The sequence below is a fragment of the Papaver somniferum genome, chromosome 2, assembly GCF_003573695.1.
Source record: "Papaver somniferum cultivar HN1 chromosome 2, ASM357369v1, whole genome shotgun sequence".
Taxonomy (NCBI): Eukaryota; Viridiplantae; Streptophyta; class Magnoliopsida; order Ranunculales; family Papaveraceae; genus Papaver; species Papaver somniferum.
The window spans coordinates 165,556,446-165,573,289 of record NC_039359.1 but is presented as its reverse complement, the minus strand read 5'-3'; the positions used below and the strand labels follow the sequence as shown (position 1 = coordinate 165,573,289).

General features: G+C 37.2%; 2 protein-coding genes across 8 annotated transcripts; one reads left to right on the top strand and one right to left on the bottom strand.

Annotated features, from left to right (window-relative positions):
* The first annotated feature begins 3,717 nt into the window (after positions 1 to 3,717).
* LOC113349668 (double-stranded RNA-binding protein 4-like) lies at positions 3,718 to 8,622 on the top strand. Of its 5 annotated transcripts, XM_026593681.1 has the most exons (8): positions 3,718 to 3,941; positions 4,135 to 4,219; positions 4,490 to 4,763; positions 5,729 to 5,773; positions 5,881 to 5,936; positions 6,450 to 6,703; positions 6,813 to 6,928; positions 7,889 to 8,622. In XM_026593681.1, exons 2-8 carry the CDS (start codon positions 4,192 to 4,194, stop codon positions 7,935 to 7,937), a joined length of 822 nt encoding a protein of 273 aa, XP_026449466.1. In that variant the 5' UTR covers positions 3,718 to 3,941; positions 4,135 to 4,191; the 3' UTR covers positions 7,938 to 8,622. The 5 variants fall into 5 exon arrangements, with proteins under 5 accessions (XP_026449466.1, XP_026449465.1, XP_026449464.1 ...); XM_026593680.1 differs by having other exon boundaries at positions 3,719 to 3,941; positions 4,490 to 4,758; positions 5,729 to 5,936; positions 6,450 to 6,708; XM_026593679.1 differs by having other exon boundaries at positions 3,721 to 3,941; positions 4,142 to 4,219; positions 4,490 to 4,758; positions 5,729 to 5,936.
* LOC113349667 (ABC transporter C family member 4-like) lies at positions 8,436 to 15,592 on the bottom strand. Of its 3 annotated transcripts, none has more exons than XM_026593675.1 (12): positions 15,439 to 15,592; positions 12,806 to 15,005; positions 11,633 to 11,953; positions 11,436 to 11,522; positions 10,735 to 11,361; positions 10,493 to 10,657; positions 10,106 to 10,400; positions 9,809 to 10,023; positions 9,424 to 9,729; positions 9,250 to 9,313; positions 8,909 to 9,148; positions 8,699 to 8,799 (listed from the first exon to the last, which is right to left on the bottom strand). In XM_026593675.1, the coding sequence occupies exons 2-12, from the start codon at positions 14,903 to 14,905 to the stop codon at positions 8,699 to 8,701; spliced, it is 4,521 nt and encodes a 1,506-aa protein (XP_026449460.1). In that variant the 5' UTR covers positions 14,906 to 15,005; positions 15,439 to 15,592. The 3 variants fall into 3 exon arrangements, with proteins under 3 accessions (XP_026449459.1, XP_026449460.1, XP_026449461.1); XM_026593676.1 differs by having other exon boundaries at positions 15,324 to 15,513; XM_026593674.1 differs by lacking the exon at positions 15,439 to 15,592 and having other exon boundaries at positions 8,436 to 8,799; positions 12,806 to 14,905.
* Between the last annotated feature and the right edge of the window lie 1,252 nt (positions 15,593 to 16,844).

Genomic DNA, 16,844 nt, shown 5'->3' with positions numbered 1-16,844 from the left:
TCGAAAGGCAAATATTAATTATTGTTCCATGGAATTCGGCTGAGAAAAGCCATGGATACCGAGTAAGTGAACATTAGGGTTTAATTAGTGTAATCCTAGGCATTCAACGGATGAATACTGCAACTAGAATTAATTAGCCGTTCTATACTAGCATGCAATATTTCTAGGAGCATTTAATTGATTCATATATGGTGTGATCAATATCGTATTTATTCTTAATATAATTCTGGGCATGATTGTGGCACCAAACATCTTTCAAGCGCATTGCGCATATTGAAAGGGATACTGAATTGCTTAGTATGAGATACATGGGATACTGAGAGCTCTTAAGCAAGAGGCTCGGATATTTCGGTCATGTATCGAGGTTATAGAACTGCAATTCGTTTCTCTTGCGGAAAGCGAAGACATAACCTCTTATGCATTATGATATGGTCAGAGATACATGATTCTGGATGTGAATTGTATGAATATAACCTTCATCAAAAATCCACCATCAACACCAACCAACCAATGGTATGAGGACCGACCATTGGTGGTGGAGAGACTAACTGGGCGGTGTATGGGGGATTGTTCAACTAGTGGAAAGAGATTGGAGGATTATCCATAATACGGAGGATAATACAAGCGGAGGATTATCAAATATATGGATCAAGGAATGTGGGATCATCCAGCCATGGTGGCCAAGTGGACCAACTAAGTCCATCCATAGTGGTGCACGGACCATCATATCGACGACTGTCCATTCATGCATGCTCTAAAGAGGCTACACCCTCAACAGAGATCATCGTGACATGAGCTTTCATATATAAATTATAAAATAAGAATTTCATATTTTCTTTTGAAGCTAGGTCAGAAATATACAAATCTATAATTTTATAATTTTGCCCTTCGTCAAAAATCCACCATCAACACGTTGCTTGAGCAATTTCCAAATGATCCACAACATTTTTTTTTTTTGAACAATAAATTGTTTTGAAATTAGATTTCTAAGGACCGATGAACATTCATTACTTGAATTATATTTCGAGATGTTTAACAATATAAGCATGACTTAAAATTTCTTATTTGCAATAAATTTACTAGAAGTCATACGATATATTCTCGTATAGATAGAATGGTAAAGCTTGTGACAAGAAGTTGAGATTTCCTTATATTGTTGAGAGAAATCTTTTAATTATAGGACATTGCTCCTATTGGAACTTCAATTGGTTCTCCCACTCTCATTATCAAGACTTTCTTCAACTGTATGAGGAACTATGATCTCAAAATAAGATCTTTATCCTCGATCGGTACTTGTGATCCTACCTCCTTGGAACTTTTACACAAGATTATCAAAAGGGTTGAAAAGTTAGAAAACAAGGTAAAGTGTGTATGTGAACAAATGTGTTTACTCGGTATAAATTTTTCCGAGATTAAGGATGAAAGTATTTGCATTTTAACTGAAAAGGAGATGCTACCAAGTAAACCACCAAAATTTTCGTTTGATAGGAGTATGAACCCGTGTAGTACTTTTGACAATCAAAGACGCCTAAAAGGTAAAACACACACACACACAAGAATTTTGTTAATGAGAAAAACTGCACTTGCAAAAAAAACCAAAACCTCGTCCAGACTTTGGCATGTGTAGTTAATACTTTGAACATCACACTATATTAAACCGCTATAGACACTAGCCTACTATCAGTTTTTGGCATGTGTAGTTAAGACCGAATTAACCCTTCAAGCAATTCAGCTGCAGTTGCGTTCTCTTTGTTTCTCGAACCTCGAAAGGTTCTACATACATGATTTACTTAGCCGACATCCTTTACAGCCTAAGAGTTGCTTCAACCTCAGTAAGGGCTTTTGATACCAATATGCCTCTTACAGACAAGCCTATTGGATTTCTCTTTTGATTATTCAATCCAGGTTTGGAAATCTGTTTTCAGTAGATAAAAGTCCAACAAACCTCACGAATTCAGAATACTTACACTCCGTTAGATAAGAAGCCTGGATTACTAACCACCTCTCAAGAACAACCCAAACAAATCAAAGTTGAGTTTACATATCTATCTTAATGAATCATGAAGTCTGAGACAAAAAGAACTTTGTGATTTTTATCTATCTTGTTCCTGATATGAGATTATTAAAACCTCAAAGATCAATAAGAATAAGATCCGGATACACGAATTATTAATAAAAGATAGTCTAATTGGGCTTCACGAATCCCTAAGTGAAGTCTTCAAGGTCGTAACCTAATTATATTTCACAAAGGAAACCTATATTATAAAGAACAACTTTATAATTGCAACTAGGACAAAAAGGTGCAAGGGATTAAGAAATCATATTGCAAGAGTCTCTCTATTTATATATTTTCAAGGCTCCATGTAGCTTTGAATTCAAGGTAGGATTGCTTGGAATTCAAGCAAGCACTTTCTCAGTTTAGATGAAATTCTTATTAGGAATTCCTGTAAGCATGTGATATGTATGCCTTGAAATTGCACAAAGAATATGCATTACGGTTTAGGGTTTGGGAACCGTGCATAATGGTGGTTCATGTTGGTTAGTATGCCTATTGAACTTACAAGCTTAAGTGATGTTCATTGACGCTCGAGACTTAAACCATGATCCACAAGCTCAAGAGATTTTGCGAACAAAGTTGTCTTATAAGTGTTTATAAGATTTGTAGCAAAGCCGAACATATTCGTAAAACAGTTTGTGAGCTTCTGCTTAAATCGGAATTGGGTAAGTATACATACCTGTGGACATTTCACGAATTCAGGCTCCAGGGTACGCATATCGTATATGTGTACCTTATCTAGTTCGTGAATTCAGATCCCAAGGGTACGCGTGTCTCGCATCCATTTCTGAACTCAGATCAATAGGGCACGCGTACCATTTATGCATACCTGTCCTGTTCATGGATTTCAGATGTTTTGAATACTTTCATTAAAAGATTTGAAACATTCCCAATAAATTGATTGGGAAATTTCCAAATGATCAACTTGAAACAAAAATAGTTCATGAACAATAAATTGTTCTTAACCAAGATTGTTAAGGATCTAAGAACATCCATTGCTTGAATCATATTTCGAGAGATGTTAATTATAAGCTTGACTTGGAATTTCTTCTTTGCAATATTAAATCTACTAAAATCATATGACATAGTCTTATAAGATAGAATGGTAAATGACATGAGTAAATAGGATGATTCAGTCTTCACGTACCTATTTGTTGATGAAGTTCTCGCAAATTTCTTCGCTTGTTCTTTAGTCTTCAATCTCCAAGGGTTATTCAATGATGTTTGATACTCAACTACCATACTCTAATCCTAGTATGAACTTTGACTTTAGTGAACTGGAAATCAAGATATAGTTTTGTGTATCTAACATTGACAATAAGCTTGAGATAACGAAACTTGCGAGTTCAACTGAGCAGTACTCTAGCAAAAAAAGAGTATAAAAATAGTAATGGAGAAAGGGAGTGAATGAGCAAGCTCAAAGTGATAGATGGTACAGGGTTATACGTCTTAGATTCCGCGCTCCAGATCATCTGTTTGGATACACGTCTTAGATTCCGCGTTTCAAATCATCTATTTGGATACACATCCAGAATTAGGTTTTCGACTTCTAGAAGCCCATGAACAATAAGTTAGTTGGGGTATAGAATTCCTGGAAGCAAAAAGTCAACGAAATCCGCTTCTTTAGAACCAAAAGCACTTTTCGTTCTTGCATCCAAACACCAAACTCGCTATTAGGAAATGCGGTTCCAATTTAGTTCCTGTCGGACATTCAATCCTGTGACCACAAGACTTGCCTTCAGACTCGATTTAGCTCCTAAAGCAAGAAACTGACCCTAATTAAAGGCAAAAGAGGTTAACTCGCGAAGATCACAACTTTGTTCCAGCTATAGTTGCATTCTAGGGTTTATCCATTCTGAGTATCGCATGTCAATTATCAACCAAGGTAAGTAAGTACAACTCAGATCCCCACTTTTGCTTATGTCCTTTTGTAATTTGAGACCGATATCTTTGAAGAAATGTACACCATTTCTACTATTTTAATGTTAGAATTGGGGATACAAGTTAATTTCTGTTACAATTTTGTTCAAATCACACTGTACTGCTCAAGGGTTTCAAACCTTTTCTTTTTCTCGTAGTGTTCAGCGGAGAGAGAAGTAACTAGTAAGCTCCGCATGCATGCCAGGTTATAAGCAATGGAACAGAATCAGTCCAGCTCTAACGGTAAAGATTCATTTTCCAGGAGTTATAATATTTGTTTGCAAGTAGATGTATGCCTCCCCAGTAGGTTATTAAAGTTGTTGCGTGGTGATACCCGCATCCTGAGGTTGAAACTCCTCTACAACATAATTTGCTGACTGAAACAAAAAATAGATGTGCACAAAGTTTCATGAAAGGGTGACAAGTATAATTGGACATTGAACCAGATAAGTTGAGACTGTTAGATTTTCTTTCGTTTTGATTCTTCTTGTTTCACGGTGACGCCATATGCAGGTTCAGTTCCTCCAGAGCCTCTGATGTATAAGAGCCGTTTGAATGAATTTACACAACAAACAGGAATACCAGTACCCGTTTATGAATCTGTTAACGAAGGGTTACAACATTTACCTAAGTTTAGATGTACAGTCCATGTTGATGGAGTAGCTTACAGGTCAGTTAATACATTTAGGAATCGAAAAGATGCGGAGCAGGATGCTTCAAAGCTGGCCTTAGAGTCTATGCCTAAGAAGATAAAGGATGAAAGTTCTGCCATAGTTTATGAGGTGAGGTATTTGAAGCTTTCCTGTCTCTGATTCGTTGGTTTCACATTTGTGTTTATTGTTTCCTACACTAGCTCTCTTGATATGGTGCATTTCAATTTTGGCCTTGTCCATTTTTTTTTTTGATGTGGCAGTAGTGGTCAAGTTTTAGTAGATGTTAGGGTGTAAATGAGTTTCGAATTTTCAACAGCAAGTCACGAGCTCAACTCCGAACAACCTTAGTATATCAAAGAGGTATCATATGTCGGCTATTCCTTACCAATATATACACCATTCAGATTCTGTCAGTATTATGTTTGTTCAAAGGTTTGGTTATGAAGAAAAGCTGTGAGATGATTATGGAGACAACAAATCATGGGGTGATACAGAGCATGGGTCCAATACCAACCTAGGTTTTCTTATTTTGATTTCCCTGCAGTGGAAGCTTGAGTATTTGAAGTTTTTTACTGTAGACACACACACCATTGGAACTCGATTTAAATTCCACACATGCCTTAATAGGGATATCAAGGCCTATCCAGGTTCTGGTAACCATTCTTTTGTTAGATTAGATTAAAGCTTGTTTATGCTAACAATCTTAGCGTGTTCACTGTGGCTCACCCTGTATGTTATTTGTTGTGTTTTCCTGCTCATGCGTCATTCGTGTAAGCAACTTTAGAAACGTGTTCTGGGAAGCTAATAAGATTCCTTCTCTATAATTTGCGTAGACTGCTTAAGGATTTTGGTTTCAAAAAACTACTTATATTGTAGGTCACTTGAGCATGCAGCTCGCTGTAGCATCTCATACTGAGCTGTGGCAAGCAGTGTGCAATTTGCAATGTCCATTTGTTAGCTCACCTCACTAGAAGATGTTTAAAATGAGTTGCTTATACTAAACCTGAATCTCAAGTGGGTTAGGCATAATACTTGTGTCTAATTTCGGCTGAGTTATGTTTTGCTAAAGATGGATATATTCTACTTTTGTTCCTTCCAGGATAAGGTATACTGCAAATGCATCCTCAATGAATTCGCAGCCAAGGTGAATCTGCCAACACCTACGTATACCACGACGCAATTGGAGCCTAGTTCCACCTTCATCTGTTCTTTAGTGTTTGATGGTAAAACTTACACTGGTCCTATTGGCAGAAGCAAGAAAGAAGCAGAGCGGTTGGCAGCTCGTGTGGCTATTCGTTCTATATTAGGTATTAATTTTTGTATATATAAAATTTATACATTAGCTCCTAGTCCCATATTTATTCTCTCTGTTGTTAGAGTTTGTGGTTCCCTATGGAGATCACTGGTATACCTAAATACTTAAAGATTAGCCCTCATCTTATTATCAAATTGAGGGATTTGATAATGGTTTGCCTAAGAAGCCATAATGACAGACTGGGTTTCTTATTTTTCTGCATGAATAATTGTTAACCACCTAAGTAGTGGTTAATGTGGCGAGCCCAACTTATCTATGAATTTGGTGTCAAACATCATCTTCACGAGACTTTAACTGTATTAGGAGAAGGCTAAGACAATGGTAACTCACTTAAACTACTTAACTTCATGTTGTTCTGCTGTAAGTTTGTCTGTTTGTGCCTTTGTGGCATTGTGCTGTAATTTATAATTAGTATTGATGATCTCCCTTTCACACATAAGACACATAACACATGAACAGATGTTTGAGATTCAACTATGTTTTACTTATTTAATGTATTTTGCAGGTACTTCCGATTCGGGGATTTACCTCTCTAAAATTATAAAATCCAAATCTACTCTGTTTGAAGCACCCCTTTTGGTTGCGGAACCCCAGATTATCCACGATACTTGCATGGCGACGGTGGCAATCCCAGGGAGTAATTGTCGAGGCATCTTAATGAAAAGGAAGGCTTCACAGACACTTGCAGAAGACGTAACAGCACCACTTCCACCCTCCCATGAAATAGGAAACATAGCAATCTTATTAAATCAACCTAAGGTTAGGTGTGCCAGCAGATTTTCCGCGCGAACCTTGCAGAGCTGTTTCTGATGTAAATTTCATGCTCAAACTGATAAACATTCTTTTCTTCTTCTTTTTTCCTTTTCAGCCTTCCGCGGCAAGCCATATCTCTGAGGACCCTTATAGCGTTTTCTATGTTGGAGGAACACCCTCAAACTCCAAGAAGAAGAAGAAGAAACAGAAAAAAAGCCGAGATGGTTCACAGTATGTCTCTCTCTCTCTCTCTGGTTCATTTCTTAGGCTTAAACTCTTCCAGTCAGGTACTTGTGCGGTTGTGCCACATCATGAATTGGAGGTGTCTTCTGTTACTGATATATTTCCTGCATATTACAAACACATAGCTACTGTTTTACTCGATATTTTTGCCGAATGATGATATATAATTTAGTTTTGGATCATGGGTGGCAAGTAATATGGTTTTCTTTCCTAAAACCACTCTGACACATGTCATGAAATTGATAGCTATAGTTGGTTACAGCTTTATTTTGTATTTATCTTTCTTAGCTTATGGACATATCCATGAAGGAGGGTGACAATCCCCTTCATCCTGATAGTTCATAAATATCTACTATTTGCCTAGTTTGATTTTGGGTTTTATTACCAATAAAAAGTTAGCCGTATTCCCCCACCCCCACCTGGTCATCAAATTACATTTACATTTTGTCTGGCATACCACCTACACGTAGTCCTTGAACCACTAGCCCCTATACTTCTATTCACTGGAGCTTGTTAAGGGATCAGAACTTTTACGTATAGTAAAAGAGAGTTCGACCGCAGTATCTTGTACTTAATTAAAAACTTACCTGGTCTTAATTTTCTTGACTATAAAAAAGACGTACTTCTGAATATAAGAGGGAAAAAGAAAGGGATAAATAAAAGAGAAGGGAAGAAAAGAAAGACCTGTTTATTGATAGTCCAACTGCTTATTGATTCTTTTGGTGTTGTTATTGCTCCAATGCTTTTATTATCCCTTTAAACTGTTATTCTAATATTTTATATGAAAATAAAGTCTACTAAAATGTTTTTGGACCCTTACTGAAATGCATAACATAAATAGGAATATGTTCATGATAATAGTGGAAGCTAGTCAATGAATATTGTGGCCTTGGTACAATAAGCTTTCTAAAGGATTTCACTATTTATAATTTTTCTTTTCATTTGCAGGTTATGTATGACACCATCATCTCAAACGCCACCTTCCGTTGCTTTATAAATGATACATGATCTGTCACTCCCTCTCTCTCTCTCTGGGAAGTTAGACGTGAATTAGTACTATGGGAAAAGGTTTTGAATGTAGATAATCGAGTCTTGGATATCAGAAACTAGGTGTATTACTACTTGTATTTCTGCTGTGACATGCCAAACTCGTATTCCTACTATGATTTTAAGGAAGCTTCATTGAAGGACTTCTCTTATGGTATGGGAATGGATACGGGTACTTGCGTCTTCTGCAGGGAGAGTAATGTAGGTCTCTACATGACTGTCCTGAGTGTTGCAGCTGTGGTAGCCACTGCCTTACAAAGTGTGATGCGATCTCAGGTGGATCATGGAGCTTCAATTTTGAGAAGATTCTTTTTTGAGTATATGGAAGGTTCATAAACTATGCTTTGCGGATTTGTAAATCTGTCAGTTATCTGGTGCAAAGATAGTTTATAATAGTGTTGCAAGGAACTGGTAGTTTCTAGTGATTCAATTTAAATTCGTTGAGACGTCAACTGAACTCTACAGCTTCCAAATGACTTAGATTATAATGGATAATCAGAGTGAAGTAGATTACAAACTAATTGACTAGGATGAAACAAAAATGGTACAAGGAAGTTTTGATATGTTATTGATGCCGAACTTGTTTCCTTGGTTTGACTTTCCAAACCTTACTAATTAAGTTCTTTTCGATTTCATATATCCGGATCTTTCTGCTTTCGGCCTCACCAGCAATATCAACAGAGATCAATCACCAAAGATAACTTGATTCTTCTATAAACCAGCAGACCTGTTGGCGTACTCTTGAACCAATCCACCAAATAGAGACTGGCGTTCCAGCAAACGAGATGGACTATCAAATTCCTTTGCATGTCCTGCCCAAGTATTAAACATGGGTTTCAACAAGAAAGTTTAGTTCATATATCCCCAGGTAAGAAACAGTTACCAGAATAAATGATTACGGACACTAGGAGGGGAACATACCTGCATCTAATACTAAAACTCTGTCACAGTCCATGACAGTGGGTATTCTGTGAGCAATGCTAATGATAGTACAAGCGCTAAAGTCTTCTCGTATGATTCTTTGAATAACACCATCAGTTTGTGAATCGACTGAAGCCGTAGCTTCATCCATAAACAAAATCCTGCTTTTCTTTAGCATTACTCTTCCGAGACAGAGCAACTGCCTTTGTCCCACACTCCAGTTATCTCCACTATCAACCACTAAGAAAAGGAAAGCACACGAATATTATGAGTAACGAGAGGATTACAATTGAGGAGATCAGTGAACAAATAAATATCCTTCAATATCTCAAAGTAGTTACCTAAGGAGTCGAGTTTATCGGGTTTTGCAGCCACCACTTCTTTTAGTTGGCAGCGTTCAAGGCTCTATTTGTAGGTAACATAAAACCAAGAATTAACATTTGAGGACTGAACAAACTTAAGCCAGACAGTATATTACAGAGAAACGAAAATCATTAGCTTTTCTTAGGAATTACCTTCCATATTTCATCATCTGAATATGTTCCTATTGGGTCGATGTTACTTCTGACTGTTCCTTCGAAAAGAACTGGTTCTTGAGGAATGATCCCGTAACGGGACCTGAGATCATGAAGACCCAACTTGCAAATGTCGATCCCGTCAATGATAATTGTTCCACCTGAAGGTTCCATCACTCTAAAGAAAGCCTGGATCAACGTTGATTTCCCGCTACCCGTTCTACCAACAACACCAACCTTCTCCCCCCCTTGGATGCTAAGAGTGATTCCTTTGAGAATAAGAGGAGTATTTGGACGATATCTTATCTGATTAACAAGTATATCAACATGTCAGCCTTAGGACAACATCTACGATTCTTCTAACAAAACAATTCAGGTAACTTACCTGTAATTGCTTGAGATGTACACTGCCATGAGTAGGCCATTCAGTGGGAGGTTTGTTGTCTTTGATAACCCATGCTGACTCAGATGGAATATTGATGAACTGTTTTACTCTCTCCACGGAAACCATTCTGTTCTCCAGAAAGCAACTCATATATACCGCATAAAACAAAACAGCATTGAGAGACAATCCATAGGAGAGCGATAAGCCCACATATTCTGCATCAGGATATAGTTAGAGGTCAGTTTTACGCCATGTCTGCCTTACAAGTGAGCGAGAGAACTAGGAGATAGTGTATACCAGGTTTGATAATGTTGCTAGGCAGCATGACCATGAACAAAGCAGAAGTGCAGAGAAATACACTTCCGATCAATTCCAAACGGAAACCCAGCCACTCATTTGAACCATTATTGTGAAAATCCATACGTAAATTTGCATCAACTCTTTCAACATTTTCCTGACAGAAGCTTTCTTGCTTTCTGAAGCACCGGATGGTCATAACTCCAGCAACACTTTCAGAAAAATGTTGGATAACAGGAGCTTTGGTGATGGAATCAAGACGTGTCAATTCACGAGATGATGCAAGAAAGTATCCCTGCAGATAAATCATAAATCAACTTGGCTTACGTTCACTGTCTAAATGAAAGGGTATACGAAAACTCAAGCAACAGGAAGCAGAATATGTACCCGATACCAAATATTGGTTAATCCTAAGGGAATTATGAGGAAGGCAGTTGGCCAAGCAACCTGACATACTACAATGACGATGCTGATAACTGTGATGTACATCGCTATAGTTAATCCCATGAAAAATGGAATGAAGAGATCTATGTTGGTTTGATCGGAAGAAGCCTGAAAAATACATCTACAAGTATCAGAGATATCCCATGCCAAAGAATGCTAGACAGAGACAAAGAGATGAATCTTACCCGACTAAGAACTCGTCCAGAAGGAGTTGTATCAAAGAAGGACATTGGAGCATGTAAGATACTATTAAGTATTTGTAAGAAGAAAACTTGAGAAGTTTTCAAAAACACGAATGCTGTTAGAAAAGCTCTTAAGAACACCAGAACGCAAGAAACAATAGCAATGAGCGCATAGACCTTGATGAAGAGGTTAGGATTAAAAGAAGACGCATTCTTTTCTCCAGTTTCATAAGCTAACCAGTAGTCAGAAGCCATCAGAGAAGATTGCCACAAGAGAGAAAAGAACAACACTGCTAGTATACCCGACCATCCATAAGCTTCAGTGCAGAAAATCTTGTAAATTCCCAAACTAACTCGTCCTGTTTCTCGTTGTTCATCTTCGACAAGTTTTGATGATTTCTTTTGGGATTTGGATTGGTCATCAACTGAGCCATTTTCGTTATTACCATTAGCTTCTCTTGGAGATATTGATGGTTCTAGATCGACTTCTTTATCCCCAGAATTTGCATTGCTCTTTTCTACTAGCTCCATTGATGTTTCATGAGCAGCGACTAGAGCACCGAAATCCAAACCAGAACTTAGAAGCTGGTCATATTTCCCTGATTGAACTATCATCCCGTCTCGCATAACCTGTTTCCAATGTATAGCCATTAGCAAACACAGAATCTGGACCTCAATTAACCTCACCAAAATAACACACTTACCATAATGAGATCAGCATTATGAAGGAAATCAACTTGATGAGTCACAAGCAAAATGGTCTTGTTTCTCAGTGCTCCTCTGACACATTCCTGCAAAGTAACAGTAACATAAACACACGGGACAAGGGGAGAGAGTTACAAAGTTGTTTGTTGATAATGGTGGTTTAGAATTTAAAGCCGTGCATTAATAGTGTAATCACCTTGAAAATATCAGAACCAGTATGAGCATCAACTGCACTAAAGACATCGTCAAGAAGATAAATATCACATTCTTGATAAACGGCTCTAGCGAGTTGAATTCGTTGTTTCTGACCACCACTAAGATTGATACCTCTTTCACCGATTTCAGTTTGATCACCAAATTCCATCATCTCCATATCTTTTTCTAAGCAACAAACCCTGATTACTTCTGTGTATCTTGTTATATCCATTGGCAATCCGAACAGTATGTTTTCTTGGATAGTCCCATTTTGTATCCATGAGGTCTGGGCCACATATGCTGTGGTTCCACATACTCTTACCTGCATCAGACAGATCAGAACACTGAATTGCTATAGAAACTCGCATATAAAAATATGTCATGCACAAGTGGATGGATGATTCCGTAACACAGAACTCCCATAATAGTAGTCTCTACTATCTTTCTAAATTTCGGAATGTAGAAAAGAACTGCACAATAAAAGCAAATACGCATCCAACATTGGACGGGTAAATATAATGAGTATTTAAATATTTATGTTGTGCAGCTCTACTAAAGAGCTGCCTGCCGACACTCTTGTGCATTTCCAAACTAGGAAAAAAAGTTGTATATGGCCTAACGACGGTTAATGGCTGAATTCTTACGAGCTTACAGATATAGGCACATTTACTAAACTCGCTATATATTAAAACGGATAGGACTCTTAAAAAGGACTCGTTCACCAATTTCATTTTGTAAAAAAAAAAAAAAAAAAAACTTGTGGTAGACAAAAAATTGAGTAGATGAACACGATTGACCATTCTACAAAATTCCAAAAATGAATTCTCCAATGAGACAAAACAACTCAGAAACATAGAGTCATATACCCACAAAAATTATTTTCTGAACTAGACAAAATTGAATGTATAAATTGAACTTTCCAGTTCAAAATTTAAATAGAATTTAGAGTAAGAAATGATAAACCACCAAGGAATAAAACCACACGATCATGACAGCAAATTATTGAATTAGTTTTTGTATTTCCATATTTTAAATGTCAATTTCTAGAAATCTATGTGCGCACAGTTTATCTAATATCTTGGGATGGTACCTATTGGTGTAAGCATTGCTCCCTTTTGCAGGGCTATTGCTGGAGAGAAAAAAAAAGTTTCCAAGTAAATTTTAGTAACCATACCTTTCCGGACATCTTATGCATCTCCCCAAGAATCGACCCCAACAAGGATGACTTTCCCGATCCAACAGTTCCAACAATGGCAGCAAGTTCACCCTTCTTAATCACAAGATTCAAATCTTTCAAAACAGAAGCATCACCTTCATCATCCCAAGCAAATGTACCATTTTGAACCTCAACAGCAGTTGTACCATCACAACCTTCACTTCTCTCAACAGCACCATCCACTAATTCTTTAGTCATCATAAACTTATCCAATCTGTCAAGTGAAATCATTGCTTGCGAAACCGAAATCATAGCTTGAGGAAAATTCCTTAATGGTTCTTGTAAAACCTTGAATAACGAAGTGGCGGTGAAAACAGTACCAGCAGTCAATGGAACTCCTAGCCAAATTGCTGTTGCAAAGGTTAATGTGGAAACAAGAACCGGTGCACTCCACAATACAATAATGTTTCCGTATATTGAGTACATGAATTTCGTTAACCACGAAAACTCAGCACTTCGAAATTCTTGTATGCGCTTATTGAAATGTTCTTCCCATGCTTGAAATTTGATCACTCTCATGTAATTAAGCATCTCGTTCATTGCCTTGAGTTTCGAATCTCGTTGTTTCATCAAATTGAATTGGTATCGGTTATTTCTTTTTGTTCCTAAAACAACAAAAACAATCACCCCAAATATGCCAACCAATGCAGAAAATGCTGAGACGCCGAGGTTAAAGTAAAGGAGAGCCAAAGCAACACCAACTTGCACTGGCATTAACCAAATGTAGTGCAATTGCAACATCATATCCGAAAGCTGTTGCGCATCAACTGCCATGTAGTTCACGATAGAACCTAACCCATGTTCTTGACGACCCGAACATGATAACCGAAGTCCCTTCTTGTACAATGAAGTGATCAGTGTAGATCTGATTAGCATCCCAAGTTTTTGGGACTGAAAATTGTACTGATGAGAACAAAGAACTTCAATGACTTTTGCCGATAACAAGATGAAAACAAGATAATATCCTTCATAAGGTGAACTACCCAAACCCGCAGTGAAATTGACGAACTGTTGAAGAAGAATTGGACCCATATACATAACACAAAGACGAATAATCTGAAGAAAAGCAGTGAAAGCCAAATTTTTCCAGAAACATCGAATCAATGTAGTTCGAACGGGATGCTTTGAATTCTCCTCCGGTTTTGGAAAATTCATTTCAAAAAACACTGACAACCTTTCTGCTTTATGATCAGGTGCCAATGAAGGAACTTCATCGAGCTTCAACGGAGATTTATAACCCCTTTGCAACAACGGATTCATCCATAACCACAACGCTTTGGAAATGAAGGAAGCAGAAGCATAACCAGTTGGAACAGACTTATTCAGAAGTGGGGTTTTCAGACTCAATCCCGGCTCATACTCATCTGATTCCAACTCTCTTTTAACAGTAATCCCTGTAAATCCTTTCACGGCAACCGCAAGAAGATAAACCGAAATAGGCAGATTAACCAAGAAGAATATATCATCGATTCTCAATTCCGTTTTTTGTTTCCCCGTGAAACGAACAATGGAAGAAACCGAGAACAACATAACAAAAAGAAAGTTTACAATCCAGTAAACACGAATCAACATTGGATGTGTCACAGCTTGGAATTTCTTTTCATGGATTATTAAAACTGTGATTACTAGATGGGTTGCGGCTAGTACTGACAGAAACAAAGCTTCTGTTAACTTCCATGAAGATTCGAGTTTCGAATTGAAAGCTATAATAGATAGTACTAGATAACTAATGGATAACAGAGCTGATAGAACTAGAGATAAATAAAACCAGAGATTTACACTAACAGGATTACTTGTTCTAGTAATCAAGGGATTATTGATGGAAGTATTCTTATTCTTCTTATTAAGGAATCTAGAGAATAGTTTCTGAAGGGTGAGTAATATGAAAATGAGTAAGAAAATAAGACTAGTGGAGGAGAGTAGAACTCTTTGTGGACATGGTGATAAGAATATAAATCTTGTCCATTGAAGAATTGTTGAGAATGAGCGTGTTTCGTCTTGGATGATTAATGAAGCTGAACATGAGAGTGAAGTCAGCCATGAATCAGAAGAAGACATATTTAGTCCTGAATAACTAAACGAAAATCACTTCCTTTTATGCCCGCCCTGATTACTTTCCCATTCAGCTCTTTGTTTTCTCTGTGTCTCCTCTGTTCTTCTGCAGTGATTCAGATAATAACTGTCTAGATTAGTAGTATTCAGAAACAAACAGAGTATCCCATATATCGAAGCAAAGCAAGTATAAATTGGGGATTAAAAGTTTAAAACACGCTAGTCAGTCAAACCACAGTGTGTCAAATGAACCCAAAGACTTTCTTCTTAAAAATGTTTGGAAAAATCTTTTTATACTATAAAGAACGAAGAATTATTCGAGAAAAAAAAAAGGAAAAAAATTGAACTTAAAGTCAACCCAGAAAATATATAAATGTTGATGAAGAAGTTCAAAAATGGAATCCAACATGATGATCATTAGTACCTTTCTTCTTTCTCTTGACTGTGAAAACAACAAAACTTGTAATGGCGATCTCAAATTTTCAGAAGAAACGAAACTAAGAAAACATCGTGAATAATTAATCACATAGTTGACTTACCTCTTTCGAGGAAGAGAAGAACAGATTTGATTAGAACTTTCTTCTTCTTGTTGTTGCTGCTGTTTTTATTGGAGGTTGAAATGAGGAGGAGGAGGGAGGAGTTTGTCTAGGAAGTCTTTGAAGTAATCAAACGAAGATGAATGGGTTTTTAATATAAATATTGTTAGCAACCTTTGTGGAAAAAGAGGGGATACGTGGTTTAGACTTGGCCAAACCTTGTTACGCAATACTGGTACTATTACTATTTGTCTGATACCGTTGAGATTATTAGTCCCACATTGTCTGGGTTTCTAAGATCCTGGGTTTATAATCTTTTAGACTTTTCCATTTATTGTCAATTGATTTTGAGTTGGATGCTCATATTCTAACATGATATCAGAGCAGGCTATTTGTGTTAGATCCAACACCAAGTGAAAAAGAATGATTGGTAACACCCGTGTGCTACTTGCCATTTTGGACGTGCCCAACAAGGCATACAAGATTTCTAAGTAGAGAGAGGGAAAATCTGCCTGGTAAATAAGTACGATTTTTCTTCTTCCGAGCAGACCGTAGAAACGTTAGTTTGTTACTTTGATAAGATATTGTGACGGGTTTTTCCGAGTACTCAAAATTTATGATCACGTGGCCTGTATATGACCCGATTGTCATACCTAACTTAACCATGTTTCTCTTTCTTTCTTATTTATTGCACTACGCATTTGCAAACCCGTGGCTTCTTCCCACCCACCGTACACAGTCCAGCCCCAACTCTTGTTGTCCATTCCAAGCTCAATGTCTCTCGGTACCTTGATCAACCGAAAGCTGATGTAGATTGGTTGCCTATTAATTTCTTACGAAGAAGCGACGTGAACCGAATTTTAAGACATTAACAGAGTTTGTTGTTTTTCTTTTGGCGGCTTCTGTGGAATGACAAGTGAGCAGGTTCATTTTGCCTTCGCCTTGCACTTTTCTGAATTTGCAAGTCACTGCCCTACTCAACAGTCAGCACTATATAAATGTGGCTTAACTTTAGGAAATACGTCTAAATCTCTATCTAGGTTTATGATTCTCCAAAGTGCTTTTTGTGTGATAATTTATACGTATGATGAGACAGACTTTGCCTTTTGTACAGAGATCTTTACGAGTAAGAAGAAAACATGGCTGCACTTTTTACTTTTTCGACAGCACATTGAGCACAAACTTTTCACAAAAATAAATTGTTTTTTGGCTTAGTATTTTAAAGATTCTATTTTCCTCAGAGACCAACTCGTTTCTAGAAGTTTTTGGTAACTCAGAAGGACAATAAACAACACAGTGATATAAACAAATCAAACACCTTCCAAACCAATTACAGACACAATTTGTTAAAGAGTTCTATCCATTCTTTTGGATTCCATAGTTTCATAAATAACAGTAACTGTAATATG

What these genes read in the sequence shown, in the direction of transcription:
- LOC113349668 (XM_026593679.1), top strand. Translation starts at nt 4,192, where the DNA reads ATGGAACAGAATCAGTCCAGCTCTAACG. An exon ending in TCTTATTAAATCAACCTAAG is followed by an intron (nt 6,704 to 6,812) that starts GTTAGGTGTGCC and finishes TTTCCTTTTCAG; the next exon opens with CCTTCCGCGGCAAGCCATAT. An exon ending in AAAAGCCGAGATGGTTCACA is followed by an intron (nt 6,929 to 7,888) that starts GTATGTCTCTCT and finishes TTTCATTTGCAG; the next exon opens with GTTATGTATGACACCATCAT.
- LOC113349667 (XM_026593675.1), bottom strand. Translation starts at nt 14,905, where the DNA reads ATGTCTTCTTCTGATTCATGGCTGACTTCACTCTCATGTTCAGCTTCA. An exon ending in TGCATAAGATGTCCGGAAAG is followed by an intron (nt 11,954 to 12,805) that starts GTATGGTTACTA and finishes TGTCTGATGCAG; the next exon opens with GTAAGAGTATGTGGAACCAC. An exon ending in CGATAAACTCGACTCCTTAG is followed by an intron (nt 9,149 to 9,249) that starts GTAACTACTTTG and finishes TCCTTTTCTTAG; the next exon opens with TGGTTGATAGTGGAGATAAC.